At 38.9% G+C, this 24287-nt stretch overlaps 3 protein-coding genes and 1 pseudogene across 4 annotated transcripts; 3 read left to right on the forward strand and 1 right to left on the reverse strand.

The window, feature by feature from the left end:
• LOC145480135 (uncharacterized) overlaps nucleotides 1–24287 on the reverse strand; it is a 95400-nt pseudogene that overhangs the window by 13736 nt on the left and 57377 nt on the right.
• LOC145479539 (uncharacterized) lies at nucleotides 1914–7976 on the forward strand. Its single transcript, XM_081457931.1, has 7 exons — nucleotides 1914–2030; nucleotides 3094–3374; nucleotides 4324–4576; nucleotides 4985–5273; nucleotides 6287–6399; nucleotides 6494–6677; nucleotides 7171–7976. Exons 2-7 carry the CDS (start codon nucleotides 3094–3096, stop codon nucleotides 7218–7220), a joined length of 1170 nt encoding a protein of 389 aa, XP_081314057.1. The 5' UTR covers nucleotides 1914–2030; the 3' UTR covers nucleotides 7221–7976.
• LOC145480136 (uncharacterized) lies at nucleotides 10693–14224 on the forward strand. Its single transcript, XM_081458591.1, has 3 exons — nucleotides 10693–11168; nucleotides 13301–13607; nucleotides 13876–14224. Exons 1-3 carry the CDS (start codon nucleotides 10891–10893, stop codon nucleotides 14167–14169), a joined length of 879 nt encoding a protein of 292 aa, XP_081314717.1. The 5' UTR covers nucleotides 10693–10890; the 3' UTR covers nucleotides 14170–14224.
• LOC145479538 (uncharacterized) lies at nucleotides 18245–24245 on the forward strand. Of its 2 annotated transcripts, none has more exons than XM_081457930.1 (7): nucleotides 18245–18391; nucleotides 20272–20552; nucleotides 20794–21046; nucleotides 21516–21804; nucleotides 22442–22554; nucleotides 22795–22978; nucleotides 23404–24245. In XM_081457930.1, exons 2-7 carry the CDS (start codon nucleotides 20272–20274, stop codon nucleotides 23451–23453), a joined length of 1170 nt encoding a protein of 389 aa, XP_081314056.1. In that variant the 5' UTR covers nucleotides 18245–18391; the 3' UTR covers nucleotides 23454–24245. The 2 variants fall into 2 exon arrangements, with proteins under 2 accessions (XP_081314056.1, XP_081314055.1); XM_081457929.1 differs by lacking the exon at nucleotides 18245–18391 and adding an exon at nucleotides 19592–19644.

Genomic DNA, 24287 nt, shown 5'->3' on the forward strand with positions numbered 1-24287 from the left:
TTTAATTTTAGATCAGTTATTTAAAATATCGTCATGGTAAATATTTAAAATTGATGAAATATTAAAAGCCACTGGCTGTAAATATGGAGAATCCGGCGACAGGGCTGAAAATTCGAATTCTCCACTATTTCGTCAAAAAGACCTTTTTGGAGAATTATTTTAAAAAACATGTATTAACGTTTCAATTTTGTGAAATCTCGGAAAAGTTCGAAAAAAAACTTATCGATCAACCAAGAAGGGAGGAGGATTTAATGCAACATTGAGCATTTTAACAGCGCAGTAGTAGAGAAAGAAGGAATGGCCCGTGAAAATTAAACCCGCTAAAAGAAAAACTATGAAGCGCATTGCAAAAAATTGTGTCATTTTTAGACGACTGAGCAAAAATAATCCGCCAATATGTTCTTTTTGACGAAATAAAAGAAAATTGGAATTTTCGGTTCTTTCGCCGGATTCACCATATCTACAAGCAGTGGTTCTTAATGAGTTTGAAAAGCGTATGTTTGTCACCTATATACCTATATCCATATACCCAGTTACCGCCTAACTCCTAAACAACTAGTGACCTTTAAAAAGTATCGGTGGGAGACGTAGAAGACATTTAAACCTAAAGGATACTTGCAAATATAAACTTTTTGAATTACCTTTTTTGTTATTATCATACAGATATCTTATAGCAACAGTGTTAAAGTAAACATTGTACCATAATGGAAATAAACTTTGTTTATTAATTAATTCTCTGTCTTATTTATGGTGACCTCGCTGTCCCATCAGCACTCTAAATTAACGACTAGATTGGGTTGACTCCAAGATTTATGGTGGATTAGCTTGGGATATTTTAGAGAGAAATGAGGAATTTTAGAAAAGTTTTGTTTTCACTTCATTTCTGTAAGAGGTACTTCTAAAAAACTAAGCAATCTATCACTGTAGCTTTCCCCTCACTTGATTCACAATAAGAAGCCAAGTATTAACTTAGTTAAAACTACACAACTCAAAAAGTTAACGGTAACCGTTTTTCTTGAATAAGGTGGAGTTTAATTTGAATGTCAGATCCCACAACATAGCGAAATAAATATTCACGTCATGGGAGAGAGCGATTAGTGATTCTCCGTCACAATTATTACGAGCACTCCTTCCTGTGTTTCAGTTTCTGTCAAAACCAAAACACCTGATCAAAAGCGTTTTCTATATCGATGAAACGATGTAAAAATATCCACTCCAGCATCGTTATGGTGGTATTGTTCGTACTGCTAAACTGGAATGTGAACAAAGTCATTAAACAATCGCAGCCAGAGATAGTATTCCCAGATCTGACTGGGCCGTCGTAAGAACGAAGATTTATAAATCAAAATCAATCAAATCAATCGTTAAAACTATTTTCCCTTCTCCCGTGCGAGGTCAAAGAACGAAAAGAAAAAAATCATCTCTTTTTATTTGAAACGGGGACCGTGCACAAGGGCTATGTTGGCAGCGGAAAATCGTAGCTGGTATAACTAGATGGCTTTCATCGAAGGGAAGTCCAAAAGGTTTGAGTCAAAAGTAAGAGTGGAACTTTTGCTACAAAACCGACAAAGATGAAAAGATTTCTGAGCATCGTTTTAAAATTAACGTCTTCCAGAATCCCTTGACAAACTAGATAAATCTATTTAAATTTCACGAAACCGAAAGATTGTAAGCTAGAATTACATATAACACTTTTCCAAAGAAAACATTCTATTTTTGTCAAAACCCAGAGATGAAGAAAATTGTTTATTACTTCACCAGACTTTCGTTCTTTGAATGCTCTCAGTTTTGTGTCTTTTTATATAATAGTTAAGAATTCTATTTTAGTTTGAACTAGTAGTTCTTTTATTGGAATGATATACCGGAAGATGTCATATCTCTTTTTCGTTGATATCTATGGCCGTCAGCACGATTTCAGTTTTCATGTTTTTCAGTTTTCAGTCAGTTTCTATTGCGAGTAAATTTATGGTAGTTTATATTCAGTTGGTCAAGAGAATTAACCAAAGAAGCTATCTAGCCTCGAGTTTACGGTATGTTTTCCAAACTACCTAGCTTTTTTCGTTCCGATACATGATCCACTAGTTCGCCAGCCAAGGTTTGAAAGTTGGCAGCCTTTTTTAAATCGAAGAGAATTATCAATGTTCATTTGTCATCTAGATGTAGAGAAAAATGTTTTGTGAGGGTTACTTATCTTGTCTATGAATATCTGCCAAATTTTGACAATAACTAGGCTCAGTGCTCAACTAAATTAATCCTAATCTCGATACACCACTCGTTCCGTGAAATGCTGGATTTTGTAAATTCAGAAGGTGATCCACCAGAAGTTCGAATAAGAAGTCACTCGGGACACTTTGCACCAAGATTATTTATATCGTGTTGCAAACTTCTTTGCGAAAAGCGACTGTTTTAAATATCTTCTCAAAAGAAATCATTTCTAACAACACCAAATGTCGAAAACAAATTTTGAAGTTTATGTGAAACAATTGAAAATACTGGTGAAATGAAGCTGATGATGAAATTGTACCTGTTTGCGCAATTCTCTAAACTTTGAAATTTAGTTTCTCGAGTTACCATGGGTAATTGTTTTTGGTGTCATTTCAGGGAACTATTTTTATCTTTATTTAGCTTTTAGAAAATTCAAAAAGGACAGTACTATACTCACAATTATTCTGGTACATGGTTTTTCTCCACAAAAAACTGAAATTGCTTGATTTCCTATGGGGTTTCGTCTTAATCTGTGTTAGCTTTTCCCGCCTTCAATATCCACGAACTCATCATTTCATTCAGTATTAATGTTTGTTTCGAATTTGAAGGGGGACTGCGCTTTTGTGGTATATTCATTTCATTGGCAAACAGTTGTATGTAGCTTTAAGAAGTATAGCAAAGAAGACACTCCGAAGTCTCTGTCACAAGCTAGGCAGAATACTTTTGTATTTTGGTTTTACTTCCAAAGCTATATATTCTATAAAGGAACTGATTTACACAAATGTCACTCTCACTTGATGGGGTGGCTTTGCTCTATTCGACGGTTGTTAAAAAACACTTGTAAATAGAGAATTTCGATTCAAGATTTTATCTCCGTTTTGGTTTCAGATGATTGCAGACTCACTTCGAAGGTTTGCCCAAGAGAATTTTAGCGACAAATACTTACCAGTCCTCCACGGCGAAACAGAGAATGTCAAGCCTTTGGCACTGGTAGTCAAACAACGTCGGTCGATATGGAAGCGTCCTTTTGCAAAGTTGGAAATGGTAATTCTTGCAGGACTTGAGAGATACGTAGACAGCGGCACGCAGGAAGCATTTCTTGAATCTGTTAAATCTAAAATCACAAAAGAAGAGTTCTTAAAGACACAAAAAGTTGGCATGGGCTCTAGGTATGTATTAAGCTTGTAATTTTGAAATCATAACCATCTTCTTGGGCAAATCTTGTGTAAGCCGTTAAACAAGATCCACGTTTCATTACTTATCCGAATCAAAGTTATACATCCCTTGGAGGACTGGTTCTAGGCTTACGACACTACTATTTGAGCAATAAAAAATGTTTGTCTTTTATCTCAACGTCAGCGAGAAAAGTAAAGGAAAATACATGTGTATCACATGTACATAATTAGCCATTTAAACTGGAGTAAGCTCTAGCTATTTTAGTGTAATATGCCATAGTTGAAAAAATAACTTTACAGAGAGACTGCATTCACTCAACGAGAGCGACTTTCAATCTGCGCTCAATATTTTAGAAATTTGCCGATTTCCATTCTGTCCTTCTCGTAGTATTTTTCTCCGTACGTGCTGCATAATAATTTACGGGTAAAAATAACAAAAAAACGGCCTTGCCAACTGCGTCGAGACATAATTTCCCTGCTTTAACTGCTAAAAAAATGCTCCAAACACACCACAACTACATATTATGGAGGGTGACTTCGAAATGGAGCTAACTGGAATGTAAAGATTGCATCCTGTAGCTGAGGAAGTAGAAGGGTTGTTTACAGAACTTCTCAAACTCATTAATAATTCATTGTTGTTAAACAAAGGAAGTTAAGACCGTGATGGTGTTTGCATTTCTGATCTTAATTAACATAGAGTTTACGATTTTATTTGTCCGTTTTCTCCTAGTTTAGTTTTAGTTTCGATTGAGAACTCATCAAACACTCAAGAAAATGTTCGACTACATTTCCAAACATCTTGCAAGTTCGTCAAAAATGCTTGCGCATCATATTTTCAGCTCTCTTCTCGGTGTTTGGAAATGCAGTTAAACACAGTCTTTTGTGTTTGATTTATTACGTAATTTATCAACCAACGCCCAGCTCTTGTTTTTCTTAAACCCAGTTCTCATGAGCTCCGCGTAGAGATAGGAGGACATGTGACCGAGGGAACGTTCAAATCAAATGATGAGCAGGGAGTCCTGCAGCTTGGCAATTTAAGTCAGAACTACATTTCAGACCCAGATCTCCGTGCTGTACTGGCTAATGCTGACCTGGATGCCAACAAAATGAAGGATTTTGAAGATCAAGAGCTACTTCTTGCAACATCTGTGATTTACAGCGACAAATTTGTACTCATAGGGAAAAGAATGCGTCAGGTATCAATTTTGTATAACATATATTGTGTGACGAAGTGTAATATTGTAGCCGACAGCAAATTTTGCTCCACTTGTTTCTAATATAAGATCTCATACCTTCTTTCAATTGTGTTCGCCTCGTCATTTTAGAAATTAGAGTGTGATTTGCCAACTGAATCCGAGTTTTTGTCCAAATAATATCTTTGAATGCTCTTTGGCCGTATTTGCATCTTCCAGGAAGCATCGCAACGCATTATCCGCAGGAGACTGCATAGTGAACAGTGCCTTTATGGGGGATTGACTTTCTAACCCAACATCCACTTTTGCTTGGCGGTAGCCCTGCCATGACCGATATATTTCGATACCATGTGGGCCCGCAAAAATGTGATCATCAATGTCACAAGCCCTTTTCACTCGCTTGCATTTTAGGTGGAGATGCCGCCGTTTGTCCAAATTCTTATGCCACATCTGAAAGCGCATTTCAAGGGGACGTACATTCCCCCAGAAGTGGCATCAAGAACTGTACGGGCGCCATTTCTCTTCAAGTGCTGCCGCGTTGGCTACAATAAAGAAGTCAATCGACTGGAAATCCGCAAAGGAGAGTACGTGGGTAAGACTGTTACAGCGGAGTTGGACCACGCAACCAAAATGCAAGATGCTGAGAATGGCGACTCACTGCCAGTAGAGATATATACGGATGAAGATGGCGATTTGTCAGGTCAGAGTAACAGATGTATAATTGCCATAGAAACGTGGTTGAAAGAGCTATGTCTTCTTCTGAGGATGTACAGCTCTTTCGTGTTCCTTTTATTTTAAAACGATATGAAATCAAGGATCATTTATAGAGCAATTTTCCTAAACCTCATAGTCAAGTTTTTGAGGATATGTTCGGACGTATAGGCTAAGCCAGAGCGTCCCTGCTGCTGTGAGACAATCAGTTTGTTTTTTTATCTAAGGGCTTGCTCTTTACATATAAAACGTGAACAAAACGCAGTCGGCTGAAACTCGTCACAACCAGGATTCATAACCTTCTTAGTGGCTTCTTACGTTGCTGAACTCGAACATGATACCACCAAAAACAACTAGATATAATTTTGTATAACAATGTTGTTAGGTTGTAAGTCTCATTTCTTTGTTCTTTCTCTCGCGTTTCTTTGTCGAACTCGTTGCTAACGGGAAGAGAGCATGAAGGGTAATTAGATCCCATCCAAGTTAAGAAATTCCAGGATGGTCTAGAAATAGTCAATCCTGTAAAAAAAACAATTACCCACGTGGACAACCCGAGCGTCTTACCGGTATTTTCTTCCTCCACAAAAACATTTACACATCGCAGTTGATAACATTTTTCGTGAAAGAAAAGGGTGCCACGAGTGAAAATAACTCGAGGCGGATTGCCTTGGGAATGGGGCCCATAGGGGGGATTATCTTCCTCATTCTTCATCCTCTCCCAGATATGTCCAGTCCAGGACTGAACGCTAATGAGATTCAAATTCCTTATGATAGGCATCACAAAGTGTCCTCAATGATAAAAAGTCACCAAAACACACACAGTTTTGTCAAATATGAAGTAATATGAAAATGTCAAATAAACCTTCCAAATGCGAGGTACTAATTAAACAATACTTGCGTTCAGTCCTGGACATAAGTTTCCTCTCTTGCAAATGTTCAGTGCTTTTAATGAAGACATCTAGGCACTGTTAGTGGTCTAAGTGTTATTATCTTGTTGACTAGATTCTTTGACAGCCGAAGATATTGTTAAACTGGACATCATTAAGAAAGAGGTGCTGCTTGCGGAAAGGACTTTAGAACGACGTAAAGCGCGAGTGAACAAGTATCTACAATGGGTAAATGAAGCTGGAAGATCTTAAAAAATTGTGGAATGCTTGTTTTGTAATGCAAATTTTAAAATCATTCATCAAGCCACACATGTTTCAACAGTTTGAACGGGTATTGACCACAGACCAAAAGGAGCTGTTTCTTGATGAGCTATTGACTGCAGAAGACTGCAAGTTTCTAAAAAGCATCGCCATTCCTTTCTCCAAGAATTCTCCCAAGCTTGATATGTCATCATTTACAAAGGAAGACATTCATGGATATGGAATTGTCTTTAAAGTGCTAAGTGGTATGAACTTGAACTCTATCTAGCCTAGTCTTATTCACCCTATATGTTTCTTTTTAGGTTTGATGTCGCCATGAAACTCCAATAAACTACATTAGTATTAATTTGACGCTTCCTCTGTTGAGTCAGTGAAGAGTTTCATTCATTGAATCCAGAGTGAAGATAAGTCCTTCCTTGCTCCAATGACACGGCGGTGGGGAGGGGGAGGGGGAGGGGGAGGTGCTGTTTAAAAGGGGAAGTTTCATGGGTCTTTAGTACTAATATTATTCGACCATCATGTGTACTGGTTCCCTCTGTCCCTCCCCTCCTCATTCATGATTGCCTCATGACAGGTTCATGAGTTCATGAGTTCATGCGTTCATCCTTTGTGTTCCTTTCCGGGGTTTTTAAGCTGGGACAGAGTGGAAGGGTAGCATGCTAAAGATCACTAGGCTTCAAAGCCAGATTTTGACTTGGCACTGTTTAAGAGTAATTTTTTTTGAATTTGTCCCAACAGAGTTACCAGATGAACAATGGAAGGAACTAGAGACGACTTTGGAGAAGTGAAAACACGTTGGTTACAGACATAGCCAATTCAAAATGTCATCTTTGAAGTATAAAGTTTTCTTAATTAATGTTCCCTCCTCCTTTTCTTTTTGGTCGCTCAATGAATTATTTTAATTGTCGTCAAAGTTTTCATTACAGTATCAGGGCGGTAGGAATAATTTCACATGCGTCAATATATCAAGCAGCAATTAGTAATAGCAATTGGACCGAGTAGAGTACAATTCAGAGAGTAATCGCACGAGTAATTTCAAAATCGGACGATTTGAAATTACGAGCACGATTACTCCCTGAATTGTAGGACACGAGGTCCAGTTACTAATTAATCGTATCTATAAGAAATTTTGGAATTACAAATGTCTATTGACGAGCGAATCACGTGGGTATCCAATTAAACATATCCAATGACAAAAAGTTCAAATTGGATACCTGTAATTGGACACCCACATGATCGCATGCCGATTGCGTGACAAATAAGCGCGGGGAGAACCAATCACGATCGAGAATTTTGTTGCAGAAACTATTATAGCTCCTTAAAGTTTCCAAAAAAAGTTGTGAAGTAGTAAATGTGCACTAGCAGTTAATTAAAGTTATCATTTTACTTATTTATTTATTGTCACTGATTGTACTTTTTTAAAATAAGATCGCTGCCCCAATTGTATGTTTAAGACTAGAGAAATCTCGGTCGAATGATAAATAATTTGAAAGTTGTGATTAAAATGCGTATTTTGAAACCGTTTCACGGTAAAAAAAAAAAAAAAAAAAGATAACAGATAAAAATGAACGACGTGTCGACCGCTCTATAGCCTCTTCCAGGCGTTCAGTTAGTTGGGGCGCAGCGCGGAAAACAGCGCGCGAAAAAATGAAAAAAGCCTTTTTTTTTCGCGCGCTGATTTTCGCGCTGCGCCCCAACCAACTGAACGTCTGGAAGAGGCCAACCGCTCTACGGCCATTCTGAAGCTCAATGCTAGGGGAAAAAATGTTGAAGGCAAGAATGTTGAGGATAAAGAAAGAAAGAAATAAAATTCTTGTCAAGATCTAATGGGGCTAAGCAGTTCTGGAAAAATGTTTGTCAATAGCAAAATTTGAATTTTAAACCGATAGTGCAAAACAGCTCAGTGACATTTTGAATACTTCGATTACCGTGTCGCAACATTTCTCTGACTCGGATCGACGCATACTCTCTCCCAGTGACGGTGCGAAAAAAATTCTTTTTTTCAGAACAATTAAGATCTTCCAACTTCATCACATGACTTCCCAGCAAAATAGACAATCCTGTGTAGTTGTATATCTGGAGGCGTGGTGGCGTCCTGGTTAGTTCGCTCGTCTCCGGATCGAGCGGTCCCGGTTCGAGCCCTGGGGATATTGTATTGTTTTCTCGGGCAAGACACTTGACTCTCACAGTGCCTCTTTCCACCCAGGTGTATAAATGGGTACCGGCGAACTTAATGCTGAGGGTAACCCTGCAATGGACTAGCATCCCGTATAAGGCGGAGTAGAAATACTCCTAGTCGCTTCATCCTACAGAAACCGGAGATAAGCGCCGGCCTCATGAGCCACTTAGCTCGTATGCAGACTTAACTTTTCCTTTTACCTTGTAGCTGGCGATCGAAAGCTTGATAATTGAGCGAGAAGGTTTTACCGCGGTCAAAATCCCATGCACTGAGATGTTTTTATTTGAGGGAACTGCTGATTTCATTCATGATGATAGTGAACGAGGATATACATAAACATGTGGTTGCTGAGTATCAGAAGTGTAAATACATCTTCATTTCTATCAAAAATAAACGAGTTTATTTTGCTTTAAAAATTTTCCGCAAGAACGCACCCAAACATTGACAAGTTCTCAAAAACATTTTGGAAACTCTTTTCGGTAGCGTTATCTTTAAGATAACCTTACCTTTGAGTTCGATCATCGCGAGACTTGATTTAAAGGTGGCGGGAGGCGCGCAGATATATAGAACACGGAACGTCGCAAATCTTGATCTAAGATATGCTTAAAGATGGGCTGCTCCGCACAATTCCCCTTCCCTACCCTTCCCCCAAGAATAGTACTTTACGTTATGTCGATGTTAAAATTCTGATGCTTTCTGGTACGTTATTCTTTTTTAAACTTCTTTTAAAAAATATCATGTAATTCATTAAGATTTGCATATCTTTGACGTGTGACGTTCTTGTATTTTGCTGCAAATCCAAAAATTACAATTGTACATATTCTATTTTTCATTTCAGGAGCAGATATTCACATAGTAATATAATTTTTTGATCCGCGATCGTAACATTACTAAAATAGCAATCATAGTCTCAAAAAATAGATAATAGCTGCGCAAGTTAAAGTTTGCAAGTTGAGCATTAACTCCGATTGTTTTAATTTACTCACAGTCCAAGAATGTGTAGTTTTGGTCTCGGAAAGGGCGCTATGTCAGGGCGCGAAAAACGAAACTCCCTTTTCTCTTGAATGATGTCATGGTTGATTTTGCTGACAAAAGCTGATTTCTAAGGCTTTGCATTTAAACGTCGTGGCCGAAGTCTATTTCAGTCTCGTCCCATCGAGCTGGTTTTTCCTTTCTTTCCTTACACTAGCATGCATCATTTCAAAAATGTTGGTAAGCAAGGAGTAAATTAGTTGTCTAACCTTATCTTGAGTAAACCGGTCAAAAGAAGTTCAACTCAAGCAGTTCTTTGCCCCAATTTCACGGTATGATTTCTTATACAATCTCTTGGTGTTCTTAACCATCCTACTGCATCAGACATGTAGATAATGTTATGAAAGCGGGTTTTTTTGACAATACACCTAGAGCTGCCATCGAGGGGCGATCTCGACTTGATAACCAAGAAAGCCCCGAAAGATGTTTTTTATTTCAATTTCCAGTGCAATATAGGGCTAAATATTTCATTATATTTCATCTAATTCTCAAAACCAAACATGCGCCGGAACTTTGGAATTCGCTTGTAGGCTTTTTGCCACTATTGAAACGTTATATTTTCTTCATTTTGGATGGACAAAGGAATTTTAAGGCTTCCGTCATAAAATGCCAAATGTAGTTTGTTGTTCTGGCATGATGTGACTTATTTTAGAATTATTTTAGAAGTATTTTAGCAATTAGCTCAACTATAGCGATACGAATGTACAAGGAACCATATACTGCAGCGCATGTTGCGTAGTTGGTCGGGAAAAGAGCATAAACTGGCGGAGTATGACTAAATTTTCAAAAACATCTCTGTCCTCCACTGTACCTTGTACCCTGTACTGCTGGGGTATAACATTAAATCTTTTGAAACAAATGAACAAGTTGTGTATGAGATCTACAAACATCGGGAAAGGTTTACAAAACAGAAAAGATTTCCTTGGTTTTATCAAAACACGAGCAGAAGTTTGGGAGAACGAGAATCGCTGTGGGAACACAGGCGAGCGTTTTTATAGCATTACCTATTTAACTACCATTGTTTTCGCCGTTTCTATGGGCGGGACGTGGGGGCACTCATTAAATCCTAGGGTCTCAGTACAACAAAAAAATCACCACAACTTTGTTACGAATTGAAATAAATATTAATAACTTTAATATAACCAACTTTGCAAGCAATAAATTAAATAACACAATCTTTTTCAGTTAAAATGGTCTGCGGTGAATGTTAGTTTCAAGATTGTTTAGCGATTTGCATTTCGTTTCAGATGATTGAAGAGGCGATTAGAAAGTTTGCCTGGGAGAATTTCAGTCATAAATACTTTCCAGTCCTCCTAGGCGAAAGTGATAAAATACAACCCTTGGCACTGGTGGTCAAGAAACACCGTTCAATATTCAAAAGACCCTTTGCAAAATCAGAAATTGTAATCCTTGACGGATTCGACAGATATGCCGAGAACGGTGCACAGAAGGCAGTTTGTGAATCCATATCATCGAAGATGGAGAATGACGTGGGTTCCAGGTATCCATTAGGAACTTTTTATTAAAATAGGCTATGACAATATATAGGTAGGTAGGTAGGTAGGTAGGTAGGTAGGTAGGTAGGTAAAGTCTGCATGCGAGCCAAGTGGCCCACCAGGCAGGAGCTCATCCCGGTTTTTGTAACATGAAACGACTAGGAGTAATTTCTACTCCCCCCTGGATGGGATGCTAGTCCATCGCAGGGTTACCCCCAGCATTAAGTTCGGCGGTGGTACGCATATATACACCTGGGTGGAGAGAGGCACTGTGAGTAAAGCATCTTGCCCAAGAACACAACACAATGTCCCCGGCAAGGACCACTCGATCTGAAGTCGAGCTCACTAACCATGAGGTCACCGCGCCTCCCACATATATAGGGGGGTATTAATAATTTACATAGATGATATTACATGCCCGCGCGTGGATACGAATTTTATCTTCGAGTGTTCAACTCGATATCTCACGAGTGAGCGCAGCGAACGAACGAGATATTAAGTTGAACAAGAGAAGATAACATTCGTATCCACAAGCGGGCATGTAATATTCTGTTTATTATATAAACATACTAATGACAACGTTTTGACGATTTTCCGAAGATTTCTGACCACTTTTCACGTAGGGGCCAAACCACCCCCGTAATGTTTCACGAAGGCTATATTTGCTTGGTTTATATATTTCTGAACCAAGTTTGGCAGATGAGCTTTCTTTCTTCTCCAGTTTATTTTAATTTGGAAGTTGTGACAAAATGTCAGATTATGATGTCACCAAAACGTCCTATAATTTTTTGTAAAATCTGATGAAAAGATTATGTCATTGGAAAGGCCTTGACTTGAGGAGTAAAATGCCGGAAACCGTTTTTTGCTACGATGATTATTTTTCGAGATATGGTAAGTTAAATATTTTTGTTGTTGTCCCCCCCCCCGGAATCTGCTTAACCATACTGTCCTTCTTAAGTCAGTCTCTCTGGTTTATTGCTTTCAGTTTTATTCTAGGAAGGCTAATAATCTAGAAAAATAGAAAGCTTGATGTTGTCAAAAATCATATGGTTTTAGAAATTTGATTTTCGGCTTTGTTAGGATGGTATTAACAGTTAAAAAACGGGTGACGTCACAGGTTATGACGTAACAAAACTAATTTTAACGCAATAACACTAGAGGGATAATTTTTTATTCCGATTTTCCTCTTTATTTTTGCTTTAGTCATCTGGCACCTCACATGTGCAACATAGCTGCGTTTGCTGGAACAAAATTACGGCTCCAATTTGGGGATTTTTCTCAAGGGGGGGACCCCATATTTTGCAGAGTTATTTTTCATATTTAAAAATGCCATATTTCATTTAACTTTTGTGATATGGACAAAATTTTTTCAGGTTTCAACTCCCCTTGATGTGCTCTTTCGAACACATTGTAAAGAATATGCATATTAAAAACTTCAAAAGTGGCAAAAAACATGACGTCATCACTGTGACGTCACAACTTTAACATTTACTGACATTTTTCACGTAAATATAATTGGCGATAGGTCTCCTGCTCATCTGCCAAGTTTGGTGCAGAAAGAGTCAATACTTTTCAAGTAATGCGAAATAATGTGAAATACCAAAGAACTGATGAAACATTTGGGGGGTGGTTTGGCCCCTACGTGTTTCGAAGCTTTCCGGAGATTTTCCAAAATTGTTCCGAAGGCCAGACGTACACTTGCGAACATGTTCCGAACATTTGCGAACATTTCCCGAAGATTGTCGAAAACGACCGAAGAATATCCGAAGATGTTTCGATCATACATCAACAAATTTAAGTGTAGTTAAAGGGACAAAAGAAAAATGTTATCAAAAAGGAATGATATCTTCACAGTGTGAAGGATAAAAATAGTATCTTCACTGCGCGCGATGAAGATATGATTTTTTAGTAAAAGGAAAAATCCTGGTATTTCACTGGTGTTTATATAATAAAAAATGGTAATTTCTGTCCTCACTGGACATTAGTGATATCGTCAATCCTGAACGGGATTCGAACCTATGACCTCTGCGATACCGGTGCAGCGCACCGGGCGAATCGTAGAGCTGAGGAGAACTGGAGTGGTACATTTTAACCCCCCTTCTCCTTTCTCTCGGAAAAAAGAAAGGAATGCGAGATTCGAATCGTATCATTAAAGCTCAAGTGCACATTCTCGTTTTTTCGAGCCCAGGGGCGACGAGTTTGGCATTGCATTGGCCAAATATGCAGGAGGAAATATCCAGTTGGATGATGAGAAGGGAGTCCTGGCACTCGGAAACTTGAGCCATAAATACATCGACGATCCGGATCTTCGTGGGATACTTGCAAATGCAGAGCTGGATGCCAGCAAAATGAATTCTTTTGCAGAAAGTGATAAATTGCTTCTCATTACTTCTGTTATTTACAGCGAAAAGTTTGAACTGAAAGGGGAAAGGGGAAAGAATGCATCAGGTAAACACCCAATTTATAGGGTACTATCTTGACTGGGAAAAGGATATGATGGAATTATTCTCTCTTGAGAAATTTCAATCCGATCATCTGAAGTTGATGCCGTTAAACAATGTCGTCCCATCAAAGCCAACTTTATTTCCAAATTCCAAGGAAAAAAGACTTCCGTCCATCCAAAAACGGTAGAGATTTTAAAAGAAAAGGTGTTTTCATTTATTTGATTTACAGACTGAAGAAGCCATGGAAGTGGGAAATCTTCCACAGTATTTGTAGTTTCTCAACCTAAACAAGACCTCGGCTATGAGGATTCATGCTAAGCACATGTACATTCCTCCAGATGCAGCGGCAAGGAACACAGAAGCACCCTTTCTCTTCAAGTGCTGCCGTGTCGATTACAATAAAGAAACTAATCGACTGGAAATCTGCAAAGGAGAGTATGTCGGGAAAGTTGTAACTCTTCACAGAGCAGTGGATGCCCCATTCAGTGAGGAGGGCGCCGAGTATGACGACACTCCGGTAGAAACTACAGATCAGACAGATTTACCAGGTAAATGTAACAGATACGTACGTAGAAACATGAAATAGTGATATTTACTGAAACGTCCTCCTCCAATCGATATATGTTTATAGAAAGGTTGGCTCTATCGTTAATATTGCGTAACACACACGCACAAAGAAAAGAAAAATCTTTAAGCCATAATCTCTAATTATCAGAGTCGTTTCCATGAAAAGAAAAACCACCACTAGTTCTTTTATCCATCTGGATAGCTGTGATGGGATCAGTCGCAGTTATTACTTATAAGTTTTCGGCAATATCTCGGGTACCAGTTCAAATCAGCTCAGCAAATTTTTCAGTTATCAGTTAATTTTATAGATCTTATATCTCGTCCATCAGCTCGAAAACGAGCCTTTTTGCAGCAAATGGTTTTCCTATTGAATCGTGGACAAATGAATAACGTGATAAAAGAAATGGTCTTCCAAACTTCGTTTTGCATTTTTCTTTGTGGATGCTTTCGCCGATGCTTGATAAGGATATTAATGATACTTTCCTTGCACTTTGCATTTGGCCTCAAAGGTCAATGTGGTTACTGAAGCATGCGTAAACTCACAGCCTCGCAGTGGTACAAGGGAAGGCTGTCGATAGAACCCCTCCCCTAATTTTCGTTGAAACAACACATATCTAAATTGTTTTGCATTCACGTGAGTATAACTTTTTTGTTGGTATACACATGACGTCATTAAGCTATCTTGAATCCTCATTATTGTATTTCACTGTGTTCTCAGAACGTCAGAAAATTTAATGAAGAATTTATATTATGCAATTTATTTCATTTTTATGGCAACGCAACTTGAGGAAGCGAAATAAACAAGCAAAGAAACAAAAAAAGAACAACACAAAAAACGAAGACTTCTGTCAAAAATTACGAGATTTGGCTTGATGTGCATGTCAAAACTCGGTTGCTATGGCAATGCCATTTGACCCAGAACAGTAGTTGACATGCCTAAAACTTGGCAAACAATGAATGAACAGCTACTGAAAGTCTCAGCATGACAGGGTAAATCTTCTTTTCAGGGTTCAGAAAAAAATAACCTCTAGGAGGGAGGGGGCTGTCCAACTACCCATCGCCCGTACGAGGGTCAAGATACTGTAAGTTTTCTATTCTTTAATCAACCAGACTGTCTCACAGCCAAAGATATAGAGAAACTGGACAATATAACTAAAGTAGTGCTGTTAACGGAGAAGACGACAGCACAGCGTAAAGCTCGCGTGAGCAAGTATCTACATTGCGTAAGTTTCATGCAACTAATCAGCGTCTTCTCCTGTTAGTGGCCCGAACAGCAGTCAATTTGGGTTTTCTAGAATAGTTCGTTCTGTCTTTTGGTTGGTGTGTCTTTATTTTTCTGACTGCATGTTTGTTTGTGCGTCTGGTTGTCAGTCGCTGCGTGGACGAGTAGTTAGTCTAGTTAGGGTGCTGTCCCTGAAATGCGGAGATTGCGTTAGACTCCAGTTCGGTCCTTCAGTGGGTCAATCGGTATTTTGATCTGTCTGTCTAACTGTCGATCTGCCATGTGTTTGTTTGTGCGTCTTTCGTCTATCTTCTGATCTGTGCTCGACACAGTGCAATCACAATTACCCGTTATTTTCATGCATGGCCGTAACGTAATGATTCTCCCTAACAAAACGAGCTCACTTGGCTATCTCTAATGTGCTTATCGATCTGGCTTTCATAAGAATTGTTTCTCAGTAATCATTAATTATACTGGCATTCAATTTCTTTCCATAAAGATTTATAGACGACTAATTTTTTTTCCACAGTTTGAAGAAGGACTGATGACTGACATGAAACTCTTGAACCTTGACGAGCCAATGACATTGAAAGATTACATGTGCTTTCCTGGAAAGTGTCTACCTCCTTGCGAAGAGGGTTCAACCGAGGTGGATCTGACATCTCTCCTAATAGCAGAAATTCAGGATTTTGCAATTGTCTTTAAAGTGCTTGATGGTAAGAACATATATATAATATCTCTTCTGCTGTTACGCAATCCCTTACATTCTATGCCTCCCTTGTGATCATGCGCGCATCCACAATATTCACTATATTGGGTATATGCTTGTCATAACATTAACAAACTATCTCGACTCGCCACGACAACGGAAAATTCACTAATTATTTATACAAAGGGTTTACTGAGCAGTAGACTGGCTGTGTGAGCCTGGAGAACTTGAGTTAAGACTGCTAACTTTTCAAACAGTTTATTTTTCCAGTTTAACGCTGTCTAGTACATGCAGTTTTGAGATCCGATAGTAACAGACAAATTGGATAACTCTAAGTTCTCACGAGATTCGTAGTTTAAATATAAATTCATTTTCCAATAGCTTGATCATCGGCGTCGTCCTCACGGTTGCTTAATTGAACTCCCTGTTTCTACTTCTTCATCGTCAGACTGGCTTGTGATATTTTAGGAAAGAATTAGCTCCTGTCCCGGTTCCAGGGAACTCTAAAGAGTTACTCATGTTTTTCAACTGTATCCAACAGAGTTACCTGATGAACAGTGGAGCGAAATGGAGACTTTGGCAGCCTGCCCCGATTAAAGGAAATGTGGCCTAACTCGTAGAACTAATTTATTTTGTTTTTTTTTAGATCGTTTGTCAATGAACGACGTACAATTGTATTATCGTTGTTGATACTCTTAAAGTAACAAGGAGGAAGACTAGACTGATTTTCAATATAAGCATGCATATCTGAACTTGAATTTCCGAAATGTAATGATATTTCAAAAGTACAGTGTAAAGACAAAATTGCTGATTGTTAGAAGAATCCTGAAAGTGCCGATCATGTAGATGTAAAGAAATAAAAATGGTTTCACTTCAATTAAACGATCCCGGCAAGTTTCTCGAGAGGTAAAGGGGATTTGCACTTTATTGACACGGGTCTTCTCTGGTTGAGCTGTCCTCTCTGATCTTTAGCAAATTAACACGCTGGGCACCGGCGGGTCAAATGACTGTGGAGGATCAAACATCTTTGTAGAATACTGTCCCAAACACTTTTACGCCACTCTATAACTGATTAGCAAAGCATTTGATATTACTATTAAGATATTCAACCTTCGAGAATCAACGCCTGAATAGGAACTTCATTGGTGGGCCTAGGCAAGGCCAGTCGACAAACCCAAACATGACCAGCGATGGAAGCTTTTGTTCCTCGGAAAAAAGACAAACAATTCAACTTGGGAGCAAAAACTTTACTGTGTTCGTAGTTATAATTTTGAACCTGCTTAATTAATATCCACTTGAATTTACGCCCAACACTGTTTATACCTGGCCTTAGCCATATTGGTAAGGGATTTTTGGTTTGGGGCGAGTGGTGCACTGCAGCTGGTCGATCGTCCCCACGTTAGGTCGCGTGACCCGTGTAAAAGAGATTCGCACATAGTGGAAAGTTTCAGAATTGAAGTCCACCGTGAAAATCAATCGACGAGTATTGTTTCGTTGCACCCATGTTACAGCTTGCGATTTCCACGGCTTTATTGAATCTTTTTTCTGAAACCATCTCCACGAGAATCTTCCCGTTGTACGGGCCAGGTAACTACGACGATCAATGAGGAAAACCACTTCAAATAAGAAGGCCAGAGTCGCTCGGCTGGGCCTCCTCGTTGATATATTGGGCAGAAAAATGTTTCTCTGGCCAATCAGCGGGAAGGAATTCAAACTCTTCTGGAACTGGTTCGGTAAGGGTAAGTGCCCAGGGGCTCTCGCACTTTTGATGTAAACTTTCGCCCGAAAAACCTTTTGCCCGGAAATATCGTCCCAAAGTAGCTGCCCCAGGGTCTCCGAAGATGTCTACCAAGTTACCCCCTAAATCCTGAACAACTAGTGACCTTTAAAAATTAGCAGTGGTACACGTAAAAGGCATTTTAAGCTAAACGATACTCGCTAATTTGACTCTCTGTTTTATTGCCTTTTAAGGAAAATAAACTAACTTTACAAAATGATGGAAATAGACTATTAATACAACTGTCCATTCAGATCTTGGAAAACTACCTTTCGCGGTGACTTTTTAATAAGTTTACTTACTTTCTAGTTCAGTGCGTGCAAACAATACTACCAGAACGAGGCTGGCGTGGATATTTTAACAACGTTTTATTAATTTATAATGTGCTTTATTATGTACATTTGACAGAAACTGAAAAACAGGAAAGAGTGCACATAATTGTGACAGAAAATAAGAAATCCGCTCTCATCCATGACGTGAATATTTATTTCACCTTTTTGTGGCCAAGCTCCACCTTTATATTCAAGAAGAAAGTAAGTTGCCGTTTAAGTGTTGTTTAGTTATTAGTACTAAACCTTACGGTTTTAACCAACTGAATACTTAACTTCTTATTGTCAACATTTATCAAACGAAGAGAAGTGTGCAGTGATAGATGGTTTAGTTTCATAAACGTACTTCTTACGCAAATGAATCGAAGACAAACCTTTTCTAAATTAAATTCTTCATTTCACTTTAAACTACTCCAAGCTAATCCACCATAAATCTTGGAGTCACCGCCATCTAGTGGCTAATCCAGACCTGCCGCTGGGATGGTGAGGTCTTATTCCTCTTTCATTCTGTTGTTTATATAATAAGTTAAAACCTCAAAGATAGCGCCATTGCATTTAGTCTGGGGTACACGGTCCCTATTTTTCCTTATTAGAGGTTTTTGGGTTTGTCCTGCTTTGGCACATGTAGGATGTTATTCGATGTATCTTTTATCCACTTTGTTGTAACCTTATTGTATCAATTAAAACATATGTTGGCCCTGGCTGACCAACGCGCCCATGCCTCATAACCTTTGAGTAAGTTCCGTTGTGCGCGTAGTGAAGACAAAATCAGATTTATCAAAAATTCGTATTTTGTTTTGGATTCGAAACAGGAAAAACCCGGGAGCTAACGGTCAGCAGCGGAAGATCGAAGCTAAATGTCTTTCAGTGAACGGAAGCCAATACTTGAATCAAACATAATAAAGACATTTTGCTACATAACTGACAAAGATGAAATGATTTGGCGATCGTTTTAAAGATAAACGTCGTCCAGAATCCCCCTAACCTAACAAACCTTGTTTTTGTCCTAAATAAATATTTTTACAATAACTGCGAAATTCTTGCGCGCTCATTGGCTAGCTTTCATTGTCAATGAGCGGACGTACAGGCGCATGAATTTATAGTCTATGCAATGTTGACGCGACGAGCGAGAGCGGACAAGTCGACAATTTGTTATTGTAAAAAACAAACGCCCTGTTTTTGTTAAAAACTAGCGGGGAAGAACATTGTTTATTTATTCACCAGACTTCCGTTGCTTCAACGCGCTCAGTTTTGCTTTCATGTTATGTGATGACGAGTTTCTATTTTCATGGTTAAGAATTCTATTTTATTATTGTTCTTACTATACCGGAAGTTATCAGTTCTTTTACCATGTCATGGATATCTATGGTCTTCAGTATAATTTCAGTTTTCATTCGTCAATCTACAAGGTTTATGGTACCATACGTTCAAGCAGCTAAGCCAGCCGGGAGTTCACGGTACGTTTTCCAAACCAGCTAGCTATTTTCATTCTATATATCGACTGAGAAGGCAGCCAATGGTTTATAGTTGCCAGCCTTTAGGCAGTTCGCCTGACACAAAGAGAATTGCGGATGTTCATTTGTCACCTTTAGATGAAGAGCAAAATTTTTTTGTCAGGGTTCTTGTCTATGAATATCTGCCACATCTGGACAATAATTAGGTTCAGTGCTCGACTACATGAATCGTGATCTCGACACACCACTCCTTCCGTGAAATACTGGGTTTCGTAAATTAAGCTGTCTTAGCTTTTCGCCTCCTTACATCCACGAACTCAGTTCTTTCAGTATTAATGTCTGTTGCGAAGTAGTGAAGAAAAGGGACTGAGCTTTCGTGACACATTATATTCATTGTAGTCTATAGATCTAAGAACTATACCAAAAACCGCACCGAGGTACTCAGTGACAAAAGCTGGGCAGAACTACGTGTGTTTTTCGGTTTTACTCCAAAGCTATTCTATCAACAGGCCGTGCTGAATTCACACAAATGTAACTCTTACCTTCATGCGGTGACTTACCTCTGTTATCTCTATTAGACTGCTATAATATAGGAATTCCCGATAACGTTTATCCCCGTTTTGTTTTCAGATGATTGCAGACTCACTTCGAAGATTTGCCCAGGAGAACTTTAGCGCCAAGTACTTACCAGTCCTCCACGGTGAAACAGGCAATGTCAAGCCTTTGGCACTTGTAGTCAAACAACGTCGGTCGATATGGAAGCGTCCTTTTGCAAAATTGGAAATGGTAATTCTTGCAGGACTTGAGAGATATGTGGAGAGTGGCGGAGAAGAAGCATTCCTTGAATCCGTTAGGTCCAAAATCACAAAAGAAGAGTTCTTAAAGACACAAAAAGTTGGCATGGGGTCAAGGTATGCATCAAGTGGCAATTAAATTCCAATCCATCTTTTATTTGTTACACTTCCTATCCGAATAAAATTCATACATCGCTTGAACTACTGTTCAAGCTTTATATATTATGGTGGTTAACCTCCAAATAGAGTTACTGAACCAGAATGTACACATTGCATCCTGTAGCTGGGAAAGGTGAAGTGTTGTTCACAGAACGTAATGTATCGACTAACGCACAGTTCTTGTTTTCCTCAAACCCAGTTCTCATGAGCTCCGCGTAGAGATAGGAGGACATGTAACCGAGGGAACGTTCAAATCAAGTGATGAGCAGGGAGTCCTGAAGCTTGGCAACTTAAGTCAGGACTACATTTCAGACCCAGATCTCCGCACTGTACTGGCTAATGCAGAACTGGATGCCAAAAGAATGAAGGATTTTGAGGATCAAGAGCTACTTCTTGCAACGTCTGTGATTTACAGCGATAAATTTGTGCTTAGAGGGAAAAGAAAGCGTCAGGTATTAATTTTGTCCAACATATGTTGTGTTTCGAATTCTAAAAATTGTATTAGCAAAGTTGCTCTTCTGATTTGTATTTTTCGGGTTCCCATACCTCCTTTAAATACTTTGTTTGTATCTTCATTTTTGGCGTAGTGCAAAACCCAGACTGCAGTTTGGATTGTTTTCGTTTAAATAATGTTTCGATAGCTTCTTTGACAGAGAGAGCCATTGGTATAAGGATATGAGAGTGCCAAAAAAGCTTATCTTACTCTCGTGGACAGCCCTTATTTTCATTTCCTATGAAAGCATCTTCAAAACGTACCTCTAAAAACTGTATCCGGGGAAGAACTGGGTACCAAGTCTAAAAATAATTTGACAGTGACTACATTGGAAATAAGGATTGACTCTCTAAACCCTTCATCTTCTCATACATTGCAGCAAAACTACCATTATTGTATCAAGCCCTTTTCACTCGCTTGCATTATAGGTGGAGATGCCGCCGTTTGTCCAGATTCTACTACCACATCTGAAAGCGCATTGTAAGGGGACGTACATTCCCCCAGAAGTGGCATCAAGAACTTTACGAGCGCCATTTCTCTTCAAGTGTTGCCGCGTTGGCTACAATAAAGAAGTCAATCGACTGGAAATCCGCAAAGGAGAGTACGTGGGTAAGACTGTTACAGCGGATTTGGACCACTCAACCAAAATGCAAGATGCTGAGTATAGCGACTCACTGCCAGTAGAGATATATACGGATGAAGATGACGATTTGTCAGGTCAGAGAAACAGATGTATAATTGCCATAGAAACCTAGATTAAAGAGCTGCCTTCTGACTTTAATGACAGTTTTTTCTCATTCCCTCAATAAATGGGCTCAGTAAACTTCTGAGGGTTATTTCTTTTTGAAAGTTTTGATAGAGTAAGCTTTGAGCGAAGGCAATTGCTTTGTAGACTTTACAGGTATTTTCATCTTCCTCAAAAATAGCTAGCATTACCTCTGTTCTTGCTCTCGCGTTACTTTGTCGAACTCGTTGCTAATGGGAAGAGAGCATGAAGAATAATCAGATCACATTCCAGATAAGAAACTCCAGGATGGGCTAGAAATAGTCAATCCTGTAAAAAACAATTGCCCGCGTGGACAACCCGAGCGTCTTTACTGGTATTTTCATCCCCCACAAAAATATTTACACGTCGCAACTGGTAACATTTTCGTGAAAGGAAAGGGTGCCATGTGTAAAAATAACTTGAAACAGATTTTTATTGAGACTAGGACCTATATGGAGGATTATTTCTCTTATCGTTCATCCTCTCTTGCAAAAGTTCATTGCGTTTTAGGAAAAAAAAGTAGGAAACTCTTATAGTGATTTATGTCTAATGTTGTTTTTCACAAGTGTTTTTTATCTTATTGACTAGATTCTTTGACTGCCGAAGATATTGTTAAACTGGACATTATCAAAAAAGAAGTGCTGCTTGCGGAAAGGACTTTAGAACGACGTAAAGCGCGAGTTAACAAATATCTACAATGGGTAAGTGAAGTTGGAAGATGTTAGAGGGTTTCATGTATTATAACAAAGAAAACACAAATCGCTAACTACATTCCACAAAGTAATTGTTCACCAATTAAACGGCCCAGCACTAGATTATTTTCTTATAAATAGTTTTCAAGAACTACATCAGGAGGCATTTGGTTATTTTTCTGTGTTGTAAGGCAAGCAAATTATTCTTCAAGCCTTTATATGCTAAAAAGAAGACATCTTTTTCAACAGTTTGAACGGGTATTGACCACAGACCAAAAGGAGCTGTTGCTTGATGAGCCATTGACTTCAGAAGACTGCAAGTTTCTAAAAAGCATCGCCCTTCCTTTCTCCAAGAATTCTACTAAGCTTGATCTGTCATCTTTCACGAAGGAAGACATTCAGGGATATGGAATTGTCTTTAAAGTGCTAAGTGGTATGAACTTGATCTCTGTCTAGCATATGTTTCTGTTTATTTTGGTTCGATGCCCCCATGCATTTAAAAGGGTTATTTACCTCAGTAAACAAGCGATAATCAGTTAAGAGTTCTATGCATCCAGCCCATTGTGAAGATAAGCCCTTTCTTGTTTCAACAACGGAGCGGGGAGTGGGGAAATTTTGGGCCTTTAGTACCAACGTTTTTCGGCAAAAATTGACATTTGTGCCGCGCTGTCCCATTCGCAACTGGCTTACGACATGTTACAGTTTCTCCACACTTATTCCTTTATTGCCATCCAGGGGTTCTCAAGGAGAAAATGAAAGGTTGGCTTGTTCAAACCACTAGTGGTGGCTTCAAAACTAGATTTGGCCGTGGCATTGTTAGGAGAAAATGACTTGCAGATCACTGTTTTGTCCCAACAGAGTTACCAGATGAGCAATGGAGTGAACTGGAGACGACTTTGGATGAGTAAACTGAACAAGCTGGTTACAGGCAGAACCATTCCAAATGTGGTGTTTGAAGGATAACGTTTTCTTAATTAATGCCTTCCTTACTTCTTTGTTACTTAATGAAATTCGATTGCATTAATTGTGACCCATGGGTCGTTAAAAATGTCGTTAGATTATCAAGGTATTAGGAATAATTTCACAAGCAGCAATATATATCAAGCTGCAATTATAGGTCTTTAAAACTCCGAAAAAGTCGTAAAGAAGAGGTGCATTCGCAGTTAAATAAAGGTATTCTCTTACTGATTTATATATTGTTATTGATTTTCCATACTTTATTAAGCGGACCAGAATCAAGAGTTATGATGAATATTTATGCTCTTTTATCGAGGCGACCCCTAGTGCAAAACAGCTCAATGACATTTTTAATAGCTTTTTAATCTAGTCACACTGCATTATTAACGACGCATGCCCTTATCAACGAAGGGTGAGAGACAGTTAGGGTGTGAAAATTGCATCCCCGACTTTTGCATATGGGAGGGCCCCCGGGGGGAGGGGGCTGAATACTCCAACGAAAATGAAGAGGGACTGGGACCCACACTCTCCCCTGCCCTTTCACAGCTGATTGTGTGGAATCTCCAAGTGTACAGGAGGAAAACAACGTTTACTTTGTGTACATAGCGTCCTATTGTGTAATTACATTACCTCCCAGAGCACACGGTCTCGATCTTCACGATACTGAAGCAGTCACGCTCGCGTTATGCGCTACGGACACGCGTTACATATTCTACAATTGCAGTTTGAATTATTATCTAGTTTTAATTTCTGCTGTTAATGCTTTTTTTTCGGCACGTAATTCT

Source organism: Orbicella franksi, chromosome 2 (genome assembly GCF_964199315.1).
Source record: "Orbicella franksi chromosome 2, jaOrbFran1.1, whole genome shotgun sequence".
NCBI lineage: Eukaryota > Metazoa > Cnidaria > Anthozoa > Scleractinia > Merulinidae > Orbicella > Orbicella franksi.

Excerpts from the sequence above, each read along its gene's own strand:
- LOC145479539 (XM_081457931.1), top strand. The coding sequence starts at position 3,094 with ATGATTGCAGACTCACTTCGAAGGTTTGCCCAAGAGAATTTTAGCGAC. Across the intron at positions 5,274-6,286 it reads TGAAGATGGCGATTTGTCAG|ATTCTTTGACAGCCGAAGAT; the intron begins GTCAGAGTAACA and ends CTTGTTGACTAG. Across the intron at positions 6,678-7,170 it reads TGTCTTTAAAGTGCTAAGTG|AGTTACCAGATGAACAATGG; the intron begins GTATGAACTTGA and ends TTGTCCCAACAG.
- LOC145480136 (XM_081458591.1), top strand. The coding sequence starts at position 10,891 with ATGATTGAAGAGGCGATTAGAAAGTTTGCCTGGGAGAATTTCAGTCAT. Across the intron at positions 11,169-13,300 it reads CCATTAGGAACTTTTTATTA|TGCACATTCTCGTTTTTTCG; the intron begins AAATAGGCTATG and ends TTAAAGCTCAAG. Across the intron at positions 13,608-13,875 it reads GTAAACACCCAATTTATAGG|ACCTCGGCTATGAGGATTCA; the intron begins GTACTATCTTGA and ends AACCTAAACAAG.
- LOC145479538 (XM_081457930.1), top strand. The coding sequence starts at position 20,272 with ATGATTGCAGACTCACTTCGAAGATTTGCCCAGGAGAACTTTAGCGCC. Across the intron at positions 21,805-22,441 it reads TGAAGATGACGATTTGTCAG|ATTCTTTGACTGCCGAAGAT; the intron begins GTCAGAGAAACA and ends CTTATTGACTAG. Across the intron at positions 22,979-23,403 it reads TGTCTTTAAAGTGCTAAGTG|AGTTACCAGATGAGCAATGG; the intron begins GTATGAACTTGA and ends TTGTCCCAACAG.